Here is a 16,015-nt window from a genome sequence, read left to right on the forward strand (position 1 = left end):
GTGTGTGCGTGTGTGTGTGTGTGTGTGTGTGTGTGTGTGTGTACATGCCTGCGTGCCTGCCTACGTGTTTGCGTGCATGATGTCGGCGGGCGTCGAGGGGCTCCTCCTGGCTGCCTACGTGTTTGCGTGCATGATGTCGGCGGGCGTCGAGGGGCGCCTCCTGGCTGCAGCGGAGGAGGGTCGGCCCGCTCCAGATGGGGGCCACTGCGCCGCGCCACGCATCAATAATTCACAGAGAGCCAGAGAAAGTGGCGGAGTGTGTCTGCCTGCTCAATAATTAACCAGGCAGAGAGAGAGAGAGAGGCGTGTGTATGTACAGGCTGGGTCTCTCCTCAAACGCCCGCTCAGGTGGCCTTTGATGTCCCGGGCCTGAGGGGGCGTCGTCCGATTTGTCGGCTCATTAAGATGTCACCTCCTTTTTCCTTTTATTTGGTTAATCCAATTTCGTTTTTTTTTGGGGGGGGGGGGGGGGTCGCATAATGTGTGTGTGTGTGTGTGCGTGCGTGTGTGTGTATGTGTGTGTGTGTTACTGAAGCTGCAGTAATGCCTGTTACAGTAGGCTAGAGGGTTGCCTGCCGTGGTGGATATAATGAGCTATTTTTGGTTCTGTCTCCTCTCCTGCCTAGGTACAGTAGGACGCTGTGTGGAGACTGATCCGCCCTCCCTCCACTCTCTATGGGTTTTCCCTCTGTGCTCGTTGAGACCGTACCTGTCTCATTCAGCGTCACTTCATTTCTTTGGCCATGTTGGCTGCTAGGCTGCAGCGTGCAGAAGTCAGGCTTTGTGTCTCGAGCATTCAGACAATATTCCAAGCTAGATTAGTTCAGCGGGCAATAAATAATGCAGGCTCTGACTTCTCTTGTCCTGTCTTGGCTCTATTGTCTTCTGCCACATTAGAAATGGCCGACCCAGTGTCACAGCAGTTTGTGAATAGTCAGGAAATTGTAATCTATAGATTCATGTACATGGACATGATTTCCCTTTTTTTTTTTTTTTGGTGACGCTCAGCAAGAATTATATTATCAGACTTTCTCTCCAGATCTCTCCCTCACTTTCTCTCACAGATGTTCTCTCCAGATCTCTCCCTCACAGACTTTCTCTCCAGGGGCCGGTTGCACCAACTGGTCTTAACTATGCCTGGTCGTAACTCCTACGTCGGTCTTAGTTAAGACCAGTCTTTAGAGTGGATTTACGCCTGTTGCACCAACACGGCTTACGTCTGGTCTTAACTATGCTGGTCGTAGCAATGCGCGTCCATGTGAATTGCCAGGGAATGCACCCTGATTGGATGATGTTGCAAAAAATGTGCCTCGCGACCTGCTTGGAGCACTGTGCCACTACGCTCTCTCAGCCACTACTGTAAAACACCCTCCCTCCTCTCACCCTCCCTCGCTCCGGGGGAAAAATGGCGGCGATTGAGCCAGAAAGACAGTCTGAATGAAATTGAATGTAACGTTCCCAATTCTATGTATTAAATTCTAAAAAATTAACGGCAACATTTTGGAAGGCTAAGCCACACAACTAGCTTGTTGTAATCTAACATCATGCTTCAAAAGATGGAGAACTGGCTGTGTTACGACGATGAGGGTAAGGACTCAAAACGGTCTCCGCTGATAAGACACGGAGATCTCTGTTACAGGCAGGCGCTACGCCTCCTCCTGACCAGGCGTAACTCTTACGCCTGGGCGTAGTGAAAAGAAGGCTTAAGCCGTCTTGGTGCAATCGGCGTAGCTGTTAGGTCGTAAAGTTACGACCAACTTAGCTTAAGACCAGTGTAAGACCAGTTGGTGCAACCCGCCCCAGATCTCTCCCTCACAGACTTTCTCTCCAGATCTCTCCCTCACAGACTTTCTCTCCAGATCTCTCCCTCACAGACGTTCTCTCCAGATCTCTCCCTCACTTTCTCCCTCACAGACATTCTCATTCTCACTCCTTATTTTCACCGATTACCTCTCACATATCCTCTTTCCATTTAACCCTTTAAAACCCGTCGACTGATCTCTCACTGTTTCGCGTCCCCTTTCTCTCGCCCCGTGTTAGAAATGAGGGACTTGTCGGAGTTGCCCTGGCCCGCTCCAGTGGGTCAGTTGGAGGAGGAGCCTCCGGTCAGAGAGCAAGGTGACCTCTCACCCCGAACATCAGCCCCCATCCTGGCTTCCTTTATACCCCCCCCCCCCCTCCTAGCAGTCACCCTGACCTCCATGACCCCAGGCTGTTGCCCTGCATCTGCTACCCCTCCACCCTGAGCCCCCAGTGGCCCGCATCTGCCCAACCTAACCCCCGCCTTGGGCTCATGGCTGCATGATACTGGTGATGGTTTGTGATTGTTGGGTTGAAAGCATTCCCTTTCATACCATGGTGTCTTGCCCCATTGTGGTTGTATTGTAATTGTCTGTTCATATGCACGTCCAATGCAGGTGCATGGTTGAGGAAACTAGCTGCATGGAACGCACGCAACCAAATACGCAGCATACTGGAATTCAGTTTCCACTTTTTGGCGATAGTGTGTTTCAATCTGGCTTGGATCCTATAACCTGACGAATCGGATCAAAGTCGGATCAAAACGTGCCAAAAAAAGTCAACATTTAGTTTTACTTTCCATTTGTGGTGTGTCGGGTCAAAATAAAGTACCACCTCACTCGCAGTGTTGTGGGTCTCCCTACTAGCAGCCTCTCTCTGCCCCTACAATGTGCAGCACGAGTGCAGCTTCCGCACTTTCCTGTAATATATCATTCTGTATGATCTGCCCCGCGGCCCCGGGGGACTCATAATAATGTTGTTGATGGCGATGGTGCTGATGGTTTTTGCACTCACTCCAGAACCGGACCTGCTGCCCTCTACTTTGCCCCGTCTCTGCCGCATGCATGACTTTGTAATAACAGGATATCTGATGTGTACCTAAGCCTGGCTGTGAGAGTTCATCCCTTTTGATGCTAGTACAATGTGTGTCTCTCTCTCTCTCTCTCTCTCTCTCTCTCTCTCTCTCTCTCTCTCTCTCCCTCTCTCTCTGCCTACAGTGCAGTTTGACGGTGCCGAGTGGGACCGCTCTTCACCGCCCACAGAGCGGTTGCGTCCTCCAGGGCCCAGGTCCAGTCCGCTGGCAGGAGGGGGCATGAAGTTCCGAATGCCCCAGGAGGCCCACAACATGGTGGGGGAGCGAGTGGACCCCAGCCTGCCTCTGGAGAAGCAGGTGTATGTATAGGCTGTCTTCTGTTAGATCCATAGGAACTTCGTCAAAATATGTACCAGTGGCTACAGTATGTTGGAGTAAATCGCCATACTTCAGCTCTTAATCGGATTAAGTGGTTTATATGTGGCTTTGATAGCCTGTTATTGAGTTTGCCCGTTGCCAGGAATAAACTAGGTAACAGAATATTGCTGTCAGCTTGAATTGTCTCACACAGAACCAGAACAGTGTGCCAGATGTTTTTTTGAAAAAGGTTTGGCCACCAGCTGCCCTCATTGACGGGCCAGTAGGTTACCTCTAATACAAAGAAAAGAAAAGAAAAGAAAATGCCATTAGCGTAATGTAATTGCAGCTCACCATCAAGTTTCTTGTTGCCATTAAAATGGACCCATAACATGGTACGAGATGGTAATCCAAATGTGAAAGGAGTCAGATATTTACAATCCACGGCAATACAGTGTTAAGCCGGGCATCTTAACCGGCTTTCTGATAATGGGGATCTCATTCAGAGTTATGATGTTTACATGCTTCGACTCCAACCTGGGCAACTTGAATAACTGGGTTAAGAATGGAAGTCTCTGTGCATGCAAACGTAATAATAATAATAATAATAATAATTGATTGGCTTTATATAGCGCCTTTCTAGATGCTCAAAGCGCTTCACATATCAGCGGAGGGAGGGGGAGGGAACTCAACTCATCCACCACAAAATTAATTAGTATGTGCTATTAAACCCTGTATGTTGTTATATGTCTCTGTGGAAATGTCACTAGCACAAACACTGTACATTTACCGTTGTGATGAAAGTAATTGCACAAAGACAAAAGTCAATTTTACCGCGCTGCTCTTTGATCTATTAATAAGCGCGTGCCGTGCACACATTAAGATGGAACAGTGATGTGTTTGGGCTAAGCAGCGTTCAGCAGAGCTTATAAAATGACAACGGGTCAAGATAAGAACTCATTAAGTGGAAACATTAAAAACACACATTTACTTTGGTCTTGTAATTTCAGACATCATTGGTGTGATTTATGTGCTGCTTCTGTGTACATAAAGAGCTATTTCACTAATGAAATCCAAGTATATGACACCATAGACATTAGACACGCACGGCGTATACACACACGCACACAAACACACACACACACACACACACACACACACACACACACACACACACACACACACACACACACACTAGACTAGAGGATGGTAGTTGATTATCCTGCCCCATTACTCCCTGATGGTCTCTTAATAGTCCATGGGCCAAGGCAAAAATCGGTACCACCTGAGGTGACCGCACAATTTTGTTATTTTTGTCTTCCTACATGTCTCTAGTTTATATTTTGGTATGATAACCCTGCCGATTTGGTAGCTTAAGGATAGTTATCACTCTGTAAACAAATCTACCCCCATATAAATGACAAAACCCTGATTTCTGTGTATTAGTCCAGATGATATGTGAAAATGATGTTCCCTTTTTCGTAAAAGCATGAAACTTGGTACGCTTATAGTTTGGGGCCCTGTACAGTTTCAGAAATTGAGCCATCGCAAAAATGCCTTGTGGCGGCCATTTTAATTCTGCCATAAGCAAATTATGTAGTTTGAATCATATCTCCTGAACCACACATGCTAACACTGAAAAGGAGATGTCTATCCCAACGTTTTCATGGTCAAGGATTACAATGATACCATATAGAACATCATAAACTGTTAAAGTGACTAATCAATGGTGAATTTGATGACGTTGTGAGAAGGAAATGACAGTATCTGATAACCGATGCTATAACTTCAAAGCCATGACCGTTCTCTGGCTAAGATGTTTTGATGAGTGACTTGACTTATTATAGACCTTTTGTTAAAATAGCGCCCAGGTCCCTCCTAAAGATCCTGGGATTTTCCTTGCCAGATGGCCAAATCCAAGATGGCCACTGGCGCCATGTTAAAAAATTGACTTTTGACCCAGAGCACATAGAATAATGTATGAAGACACTTTTCGGTGTAAGTCAACCACGATGAATCCGATTCTGACATCAGTTTGACATTATGGCATAGTTTTGACCCAGAATTCCAAGATGGCTGCCATCCAGTATTGTGGAAATGTAACTTTTGGATGGGAAGGTATACTGTGCGTTTGGGGTTTACCACAAGGAAGGAGATTAACAATGGTGGATGTTTTGGGAGTCATTTCAGAATTATGTTCACTGAAAAGATGTTAATGTCAACACCCATTTTACCTTGGTACTGCTGTACCAACTACCCCCAGGATTTCTTGCATTAAAATATTTAATGAATGCAGATAACTAAAATAAGCTCTTTTTATTAGCTGTAGCTATATATTCTGAATCATCAGATTCCGCTCATAATCTTTAGCCAAGTATGTTGTGTCATACCAGTCGATCACACAGATGATATGTCAACATCACCATGGCGGGCAAGGATGATGGATGACACCTTGTGGACATAGTCCGACCACTTGTATGGGGTGCCATCTTGTGTCTGCCGATCCAATTGCTGATCGAGTTGCCATCCTCTAGATCATGCCCATGTCAACGAGAGTGATGTAGGGTTCTTGCAGCCCTACAGATTGGAGATAGAGCTTCTTGATGCGCTTGCTCTTCTGCGTCTTCCTGTATGTGATGTTGGCGTTGAATAAGGCCACACATTCATCAAAAACACAATGTTCCAGCAACTCGTGGAGGTCTACAAGTTGACCACAACCAGGTCAATCACTGCCTTGTAGCGCTCCACTCCATCTCAGCAGCTCCTACCTTGAGTTCCTCCCCGGGTAGTCTCGCTTGCCAGACTCCCTCCCTACAACGGCAGAGTCTGGCTGCTAATACCTCCACCCTGGTATAGGGGAAAAAGGCTCCGTTCACCTTTACAACTATCCACCAAAAGTATCAAGCAGGCCTGCTTTATTGCACAATCCAGATCCAACCGTTTTCAGCATGTAGCAACGAGCTAGCATTGTTGATGCTGTTGTTTCACAGTGGCACAGGCATTTGAGATAGACAGATTCGACACGGAGGGAGTGGAAACGAAATCCATAAATGGTCGCCACCAGTCAGTCAGAGCTGGTTGGAGCATGCATGCAGGGAGGAGGGTGGAAGATGATTGTGATGCTGCAGACGCAAAGTGCCGCTGTGTGGAAATTCAGCTCGAGCAGGACCCTGGCCATTCACACCAGACGCACTGCTTTGCTCCGCGCCGGTGACAACTTGTACTGACTTCCTATCTGGCTTCACACAATCACTCGCGGGTCTCACACAAAAATAGATCAGACGCCGAAACAATCTCTGCATGGGGCGAGCCGGCCGCATCACGGCTGGTCTGACTGAACGGTCTAATGTGCTAACAAGTGCGCCAAAATGAAACTGGCTGCGCTTCCAGATGCTTCGTCACTTCAGCGTCTGGTGTGTTTGCACCTTTTCGCATCCATTTTGAGCCATGCCTGCATGCATGAGTTCAACTCCTTCCCGTTTGACCTGGCCTCCCCAACCCTCCGCACCCTACAGTCTGCCTGCCTCTGATGAACTCATTGCAGACTAAATCAGCCCATGCTGCAGGAGAGTAGAATTTGACCAGATTCTTGCAAGTCCCGGGGGCCCTATCTTCGCAAAAGCGGTACGCCGCGCGCCTGTTATAATTTTACTGGACATAGGCGTGCCACAATCAGGCGTTTCTGCGCAGAATACGGGGCAGCACCTCTTACGCGCTAAAAAAAAGCACCTCTTACGCGATAAATACTCCGCTGCGCTTGAGCGCACCATAATCTCTATGCTGTGCAGCGCAGCGCAGAGTAAAATTCCTTTTGGATATGTCATTACACACGGACGTGCCACGCCAGGACATCAAATTCTGCTGCTAAAATTGGATATTAGCAGATAATTCAGTGAGGCAATCAACTATAACTCACTGAGAAACTTTTATCACATCACAAAGAGGGAAATTATTGAGAAAATTGAGAAAACTTGTTGGACAATGGACATAGGCTATTCACCTTCACCTATCCCATAGTCTTGCTGGCCAGCCTCCCCTCCCACGCAGGTCTCCATAGTGGGATTGCGATGGGCGGCGCTTAGCGGCAGTGCCCTTTGAAAATAGCTTCCAACAATCCAACTTGCCCTTTTCAGCGTGTAGCAACGAGCTAGCGTGTAGGTTTCTGCCGTTGGCTTGCTAGCTAGTTAGCGTTGTTGTTTTCACTGAGGCGGCAGGGCACTATTTACAGCGACACACAGGGAGGAGGGAGCGGAAGCTGCTCTGATTGACGTGGTCGGAGCCAATGACAGAGTTTGTAATAAGCCGGGAGCGGACATCCGGCAGCCACTGAAACAGTCGCTTCAATGGGGAGCAGCTGTAGAGCAGAGGAGGGCTTATCCCAGTTGCCTGTTTCCGTGGCGCTCTCCCGGTAGGGAGTGGAGGCTGGCCAGCGAGACTAATATAATTATGAAATTACCCTCAAAACACAATAATTGTCATTACTAAACCATGTTTGGTAGGCATGAATTTGCAATTAAAATAGCTATAATTCACCATTGTTAATCTCCGTCCTTACTCTAAAAATGGTAAACCCCAAACACCACATCCGTATATGTTGCCATTCAAAAGTTAAGTTTTCACGCTACTGGATGGCAGCCATCTTGGAATTCTGGGTCAAAATTATGTCAGAATGTTAAACTGATGTCAGAATCAGATTCTTTGTGGTTGACCTACACCGAAAAGTGTCTTCATACATTATTCTAGGTGCTCTGGTTTAAAAGTAAAATTTTCAAGATTGTACCAGTGGCCATCTTGGATTTGGCCGTCTGGCAGAAAGTCGCAGGATGTTTGGGAGGGGCCTGGGGGCTATTTTAACAAAAGGCCCATAGAAGTAACCCTAACCCAAATTACTCATCAAAAAATGTTAGCCAGAGAGTGGTCATGGAATTGAGGTTATAGGCTACCATCAGTTATCAGAAACTGTGATTTCCTTCTCACGTCATTAAATTCACCATTGATTAGTTACTTTAACAGTTTATGATGTTCTATATGGTATCATTGTAATCCTTGACCATGAAAACATAGGGATAGAGATCACCTTTTCTGTGTTATCATGTGTGGTTCAGGAGATATGATGCAAACTACATAATTCACTTATGGCGGAATTAAAATGGCCACGATGAGGCATTTTTGTGATGGCTTAATTTCAGAAGATTTACGGGGCCCCAAACTATAAGCGTACCAAGTTTCATGCTTTTATGAAAAGGTGAACATGATTTTCACATATCATCTGGACTAATACACAGAAATCAGGGTTTTGTCATTTATATGGAGAAGGTTTTTTACAGAGTGATAACTATCAATAAGATACCAGATTGGCAGGGTTATCATACCAAAATATAAACTAGAGACATGTAGGAAGACAAAAATACAAAAATTGTGCGGTCCCCTTAGGTGGTACCGATTTCACCATTGGCCCATGGACTAATTGCATTGTATCCTTCTCAAAACACCACTGAATTCACCAAAACACCACTGAATTCACCATTAACTATTCATGTGAACAGTTTATGATGTTGTATAGGGTGTCATTGTAATCCCTGACCATGAAAACATAGGGGTAGACATCACATTTTCTGCGTTATCATGTGTGGTTCAGGAGATATGATGAAATCAGGGTTTTGTCATTTTTTGGGGTTAGGTTTGTTTACAGAGTGATAACTATCCTTAAGCTACCAAATCGGAAGGGTTATCATACCAAAATATAAACTAGAGACATGTAGGAAGACAAAAATAACAAAATCGTGCGGTCACCTCAGGTGGTACCGATATGTCAAAATTTCAGCCTTGGCCCATGGACTATAAGGGCTGTTATGAGCTCTGTGCTTCCCTTTAGCTCTGCTTTAAACAGACGCAGCAGCGTCCTCAACCTGTAGCACTCAGGACACTTGGCTGTCGGGCCTGTTAGATGGTAGAATGTCATGTTTCAGGACAATACATCATTATGCCAGCTGAGAATATATATATATATATATATATATATCACCGCAGTGACTGAGACTGTTGGTCTCAGTCACTGCAGTGCTTGCTGTCTTTTGATTATGTTTGTGTAAGTGTGTAAGTCCCACCATCCCACCATGGTGAGATTACCTCTATGTGGTCTATGGGGAGGGAATTTCCCATTAATTTGTCCATTGACATTTCGCAAAATCCTCATAACAAGAGTTTTACTTGGACAAGCCAAGAAATTCATCTATATTCAGAGGCCCTGTTTACACGGCGACGCTCCCCGCATAAAATGGCAAACTTCTCTAGCGTTAGTGCCTTCCGTTTACACGGTGACGGCGTTATTGGGGGGTGAAAACGCAAAAAAATGAAAACAGGTCCCAGAGTGGAATTCTTGATAAGGCTGCCCGTTACTATTGCCATGTAAAGTGGAGAAACGCAATTCAAGTGATGACACAGCCCCCCTTCGCCATGTTAGACAATGGTAGGCAATAGGAGCATTGAACTAGCCCAACAATACTATACAGCCTTATGGCACAGACACAATGAGTTGCATTGACATTCAACAAACGTGATAACGAGTGTGTGTGTGTGTGTGTGTGTGTGTGTGTGTGTGTGTGTGTGTGTGTGTGTGTGTGTGTGTGTGTGTGTGTGTGTGTGTGTGTGTGTGTGTGTGTGTGTGTGTTGTGTGTCAGGTGGTACCACGGTGCGCTGTCCCGCTCAGAGGCAGAGTCGCTGCTCATGCTGTGTAAAGAGTGCAGCTACCTGGTCAGGAACAGTCAGACCAGCCGCTCTGAATACTCCCTGTCACTAAGGTAGGACACGCACACACGCGTGCACACACACACACGCGCACACACACACACACACATACACACACACACACACACACACACACACACAGACACAGACACGCGCGCGCACGCACACACACACACACACACACACACACACACACACACACACACACACTGTGACTCCTGCCACCTTAACAAGGGGTCAAAAGGCAGACCGCCATCTATATCATTCTAAACAACTTCCCGAATTGATTGAATGAATACATTAATTAATTGAATTGAATGAATGCCGTGTGTGTGTGTGTGTGTGTGTGTGTGTGTGTGTGTGTGTGTGCGTGTGCGTGTGCGTGCATGCATGCGCGCGCGCGCGCGCGTGTGTGTGTGTGTGTGTGTGTGTGTGTGTGTGTGTGTGTGTGTGTGTGTGCGCATGTGCGTGTGTGTCTGTTTGTTTGGGGTGGGTGGGCGAAGCCAGCTTGATCTACCTGATCTCATATCTCATTCTCCACACCTCTCCATCTGTCGCTCCTCTCCTCCTCCTCTCTCTCTCTCTCTTCTCCTCCCCCTCTCTCTCCCCTCCTCCATCGGCCCTGCTTAAGATCGTTGCCGTACTGATTCTTCTCCCGATACTCATTTGCAGGGCGCTATACTGCTTATCTGGTCAAAGCTCTCCCTTGTAATTACGACCGTGATCCATCGGCCTCCCCCTCTCACACCTCTCTCTCTCTCCCGTCATTACTCCTCACTCTCCCCATCCTCGGCTCGGCCGCTCCCTCTCTGTGGCCCTGTTGCTCGGCCCCGCCGGGCCCTTCTAAGTGGTAATCAGGCAGGTAGAGCACACTTCAGTGCACACATCAGCCTCTCCTTAATCGCTAATGAATATGAATTACCTTCTGTGGGCCACACAAGGAGGTGATCAGGGTGGAAAGGAAGGGGAGAGAGAGGGGGAGAGAGAGAGAAGAGGGGGAGGCACACACTAGCCTGGGTAAACCCATCCCCCACGTGACCTGCTCTCAGACCTGTTCTCAGTCACTAGTGACTGGGAACTGAGAGAGCAGGTCACGTGGTGGCTGGGTTTACCTAGGCTAGGCACACACAGTGTCACCATGTTGTGCTGACATACAACAAGCTCATGCATTACTCATGTCCATGGATAGAGTGACGGCTAAACACACACATGCACACGCCCCACCCACACACACACACACACGCACACACACACACGCACACACACAATCTCATAAAATTGGCTGTGTAGGAGGAGGAACCGTGTTCCATGGAGCTTTCAGATTCAAAACTTTCAGTCTTAACAAAACAAACAAAAGCATGTTAGAATGTGTGTGTGTGTGTGTGTGTGGGGGGGGGGGGATTGCAACAGCAACTATTTTGAACTGAATATTTGAAGATTCTGAGATACTATAATGAGAAATATTGACCATTTCTGTGTGGACATTTACGCCACGAAAGGAAAGGACAACGTCTTTCTTAATGCAACGATACAACAGGCATGTGCATGGGCCATGATGGCTGTATCACCTGTCATGAACCACACCTACATTCAGATTAGACAGTCATGAACCACACCATGTGAGCCAGCACTGAAACAGACACGCCAGCCAGCTTTAAACCAGCATGCATATTTATGAAAGAGCAGTGGTAGGTTGTAATGTGCCATGAGATTCATCATGGTAGGTTGTAATGTGTCATGGTAGGTGGTAGGTTGTAATGTGCCATGAGATTCGTCATGGTAGGTTGTAATGTGTCATGGTAGGTTGTAATGTGTCATGGTAGGTTGTAATGTGCCATGCTATTTGTCATGGTAGGTTTTAATGTGTCATGGTAGGTTGTAATGTGTCATGGTAGGTTGTAATGTGCCATGGTAGGTTGTAATGTGCCATGGTAGGTTGTAATGTGTCATGGTAGGTTGTAATGTGCCATGGTAGGTTGTAATGTGTCATGGTAGGTTGTAATGTGTCATGGTAGGTTGTAATGTGCCATGAAAGAAGCCCTAAAACGAGCAGGCGCGGATGAAAGCATGCTGTCAACTTTGAGCGCTGGCATGATGAAGTGGCCCTGGAAGCTAGTGACATGCTGCTCAAACGGATGCTGTCTGGCCGTTTGTCGTCTGCTCTTGTGTTTGTGTTTCAACTGCTCTTCGTCCTTTGATTTGATTGACTAAAATAATGTGGTGATGAATGAGTTGGAGCCCTCGTCTTTCCCTCTGCCTCTATAATTAGACATACATCATGGCTGGCTGACTGCCTCTTAAAGGGGACGTCCTGCGCCCGGCCGACAGGCACTTAAAGGGGAGGAACCCGACAATTTCACCATTCTCTCCCCCTCTCTCTCCCTCTCTCTCTCTCTCTCTCTCTCTCTCTCTCTCTGCCCTGCACTGTAATCATAATCACCACCCTTTGTCTTTCCTTCCGTGTGCCAACATTACACCACTCACTCATCCATCCGTCTCTACCTCCGCTCGTTGCGTTCCCCCTGCGCCCCCTCTCTTCCCATCAATTTTGACATGGCGTTAAATCTTGGTTAGATATGTGCCATAAACATGCAGGAAAGAGAACGGCGTATATCCAGCCGTGTCATTTTCCACAGTGTCATTATGTGACAAAATGTGCTTCGCGCGGCGCGCTGGTTTCCGTGCCCCACATTTCATGTTCTCTTCCCTACTTTTTCTCTTTTTTCACACTTCTATATTGGGTCTCTCGCTCTCTCTCTCTCTCTCTCTCCCTCGTCTCCCTCCCCATCTAAAATGGTTTCTTCTTCTCTGCCTCTCCCTCTTGCCCACAGGAGCTGCCAGGGTTTCATGCACATGAAGTTCACGCAGTGTAAAGACGGCAAGTATGTGCTGGGGCAGAACAGCCCGCCCTTTGACACCATCCCAGAGGTCATCAACTTCTACACCACACACAAACTACCCATCCGTGGCGCGGAGCACCTCTCCCTGCTCTTCCCCGTGTTGGTGCAGACACTCTGATTGCCCCCCCCCCCCCCCCCCCCCCCCCACCGGGGTTTCACGGCGATCGGACACCTATAAAACTCGATTGATTTGAATGTTTGATGGGATCTTCCCACTGGACCGCCAGCGCTCCGTTCTCATTGGACTGGGCGATTTTTTCCGATGATTCAGCACGCCGATGGCCGATGCCCTCACCCACCCCTGCTGTTGTACATGTGCCAAGTGTCTCCAACATCCAGGCGATCGATTCACGTGAAATGCAATACCGGAACTGAAGGCCACCTTTGCTGTAACTCCTCCCTCCAGTCTCCTCTCTGAACCAAGGGGAGCATGAGTCCAGGCCTGGAATCTGACATGGCTTCATTCACGTCTCAATGAAACGACAGAGGGAGAGGGTCGAGGAAAGGTTTAGAGACATTTTGTACATTCTGAAAGCAGCTCCGGCCTAGAGAAGACGGAGGGTGTGTTCCGATCAGCCAGTAGTTCCCAGCGAAGAGGACTACACAGGGTATTCAGCCATGTTAAGTAATATGGCTGAAGACCCTGTGCAGTCCACTTCGCTGGGAACTACTTGCGATGGGAACGCACCCCTAGTCTCAAGACGCGTTGGCTCCTGCAATTTCCATATACTCCCGACAACCACCGTCTGTACTTGGCAGGTCTCAAAGCTGGTCAAGAAATAAGGCGGGATATCTGGTCAAAATAAGGTGGGTATCCAATCACCTGCCTCGTTTATGTTTCCGAGTGTCATGATTGGTTGAATACCATCGAACTTCCTGCCGGCGGTCTGAAGTTTTTTTTCTTTGGAAGATGATAACTTCCTCTGTCCAAATTTGAATGGGCTGAAATACAGACTGTCTCTGAGATGACATGATGAGATTGACTGGCTTGAGAGACTAGAGAAGACCTGCAGAAGATTGAGATGGAAATACTGCTGTTCTACAACAACACCTCATCAACATTGGTAGAATATTGCTGTTGTCAGGTGAACACCTTGCAACTCCTATTTTGCTGATATTCATATTTATTCTGGGATCGAATGGTTACATGAGATGAGAAAAGCTTTTCACCCTTGCGCTTGGGAGGCCGTTTTATAAATTTGAAAACCCCTTGTAGATTTTTCTAAAATTCATGGTTGCCAATCTAAGAATAATGCTATTTTTCGAAGATATAAGGTTTTTACCCAACAGCAGCGATATTTCAAAACTTTTCCTGCACAAAACCACACCTGTACCGTAGCTCATGGATGAATGTCTCCCGCTGATTTGAGTCTGTACAGTAGTCTGTCCTGTCGCTGCTATATGATGAAGACTTGCTTGCACCCGTATGTCTCCATGTCACTTGCTTTTAGGTTGTTCATCTGAAGCAACAATAGTGTTTTGTTGGTACTTGTGTTGACCCTGTTGACTTGGATCTTGTTGGTTGCCGACACTGCAATTTGGAAGACAATACTGGGTTTGCAAAAAGCAACGTGTGTGTGCGCGTGCGTGTGATGCCATCTTCCCCATCCGCTCACTTAAAGCTCTAAACTGGAAACTGGGCCGTGAGCCACAGCCAAAGCAAAGTAGTCCTTATCGGGAAGCATTGATCACTCTGAGAAAACTCTGTGAATGTTGGCCGCAATCTCACCATTCCTGCAGTATCTGTGGCTCCGATCCCAGATTTTTTTTGGCTGCCCAACTGATGACATGCTGGTCGGCGAGTTGAACTTGTGAGTGACGTGTTTTTGCCATCTGGAATGGGTTCCCACAATGCCGCTGCCTGGTAGCAGCGCTGTGTGTGTGCCACATTTTAACCTTAAAAACAAACGGAGGAATGATTTTAGATGATGGGTTTGTTCGTCTACTACTATACTATATTGCCTGGGTTGTTTACATTAGTACGATGGTCATTTACCTGCTGTGTTGAAGCATTTCACCTGTGTGCTCAAAACAATAAAGTGTTTCTAAAGAGTGTCGAGTCTATATATAGTACCGTGCAATCTTCATTGTCTTGTTTTTGATTCACTTCCCACGGATTCAGATTAAAAGTATAGCCTATTGTGTTTTAATACAATAGAAACACTGGGGCTTTTTCGCAAGCCCGGAGAGTAGGAACAGAAGCACAAAGGGATCTGGCAGGAATGCATGCGTCGCACACCCACAGACACACACATGCCTCTCTCCATCCATTAACAGCAGGGAGGGAGGGAGAGAGGGAGGGAGGGTGAGAGACGGGGGGTGAGGTGGTGCTGAGGAGGGGTGAGGTGGTGCTGAGGAGGGGTGAGGCAGACCTCATTATTTGGGCTGCGCTGCAGTGAGAGGCGCTGGGATTGCTTTCATTACAGCTCCAAATGAAATAGAGCGGGCTGATTACGCGCGTGACGGAGGAGAGACCAGACGAGCTGGATCACTCCACACGGAGAGGAGGAGAGAGAGACTGAGAGGAGAGAGAAGCTGTCTGGCTGCGTTTCTCCACACTCCAAACACGTGTGTGTGGGTGGGTGTTTGTGAGTGAGTGTAAGAGGGGGGGACAGTGGAGTGGAATGGGGGGCTGCTATAGTCCCATTTCTGGAACATGGCTCCCTGGGGAGGGATATGAATAATAACGACTGTAGCAATAGGCTACAACATGCAAAAATCAAACAAAGATCAGCCTCGCGTTCACTAGCTTTTGATTAGCTCTTACCTTAACTCGGCTTGTCAGTGTGTTTGCAGTATGTCTATTTGCTGTCTTATTAGGCTGGAGAAGGATTCATATAAAGCTGAGTGGGGTTTCATAGTTTCATATGACTGCATGTGTGTAGCTTGGAATATGGCATCATCATCATCCGAGACGGATAGCATTATTATAGTGTAGTATGAAATGTGCCTGTGTGTGTGTGTGTGTGTGTGTGACTGTCTGTCTGTGTACAGCTGTCTTATCAGAATCAGAATGTGTGTAATATCGTTTCTGTGGTGTGTGTCGATGATTATGCGGTGACAGCAGCTGGTAATCTATCAGACAAGCTCGGAGGAATGAACACCTGTGATCGCCATAGAGCCAGAGAAAATGTCAGGCAAACACACATGCACACACACACGCACACGCACATGCACA

General features: G+C 47.2%; 1 protein-coding gene across 1 annotated transcript in view; it reads left to right on the forward strand.

Annotated features, from left to right (window-relative positions):
- Nucleotides 1–12,955, forward strand: part of shdb (Src homology 2 domain containing transforming protein D, b) — a gene marked incomplete at both ends in the record, with an annotated part of 33,504 nt that extends 20,549 nt beyond the window's left edge. The window contains 4 exons of the mRNA XM_083647734.1: nucleotides 2,041–2,118; nucleotides 3,018–3,192; nucleotides 9,871–9,990; nucleotides 12,769–12,955. Coding sequence (XP_083503860.1) covers nucleotides 2,041–2,118; nucleotides 3,018–3,192; nucleotides 9,871–9,990; nucleotides 12,769–12,955 — 560 coding nt within the window. The remainder of the gene's footprint in view (nucleotides 1–2,040; nucleotides 2,119–3,017; nucleotides 3,193–9,870; nucleotides 9,991–12,768) is intronic.
- Between the last annotated feature and the right edge of the window lie 3,060 nt (nucleotides 12,956–16,015).

This window comes from Poromitra crassiceps (genome assembly GCF_964638095.1).
Source record: "Poromitra crassiceps genome assembly, chromosome: 12".
In the NCBI taxonomy this organism is placed as follows: domain Eukaryota; kingdom Metazoa; phylum Chordata; class Actinopteri; order Beryciformes; family Melamphaidae; genus Poromitra; species Poromitra crassiceps.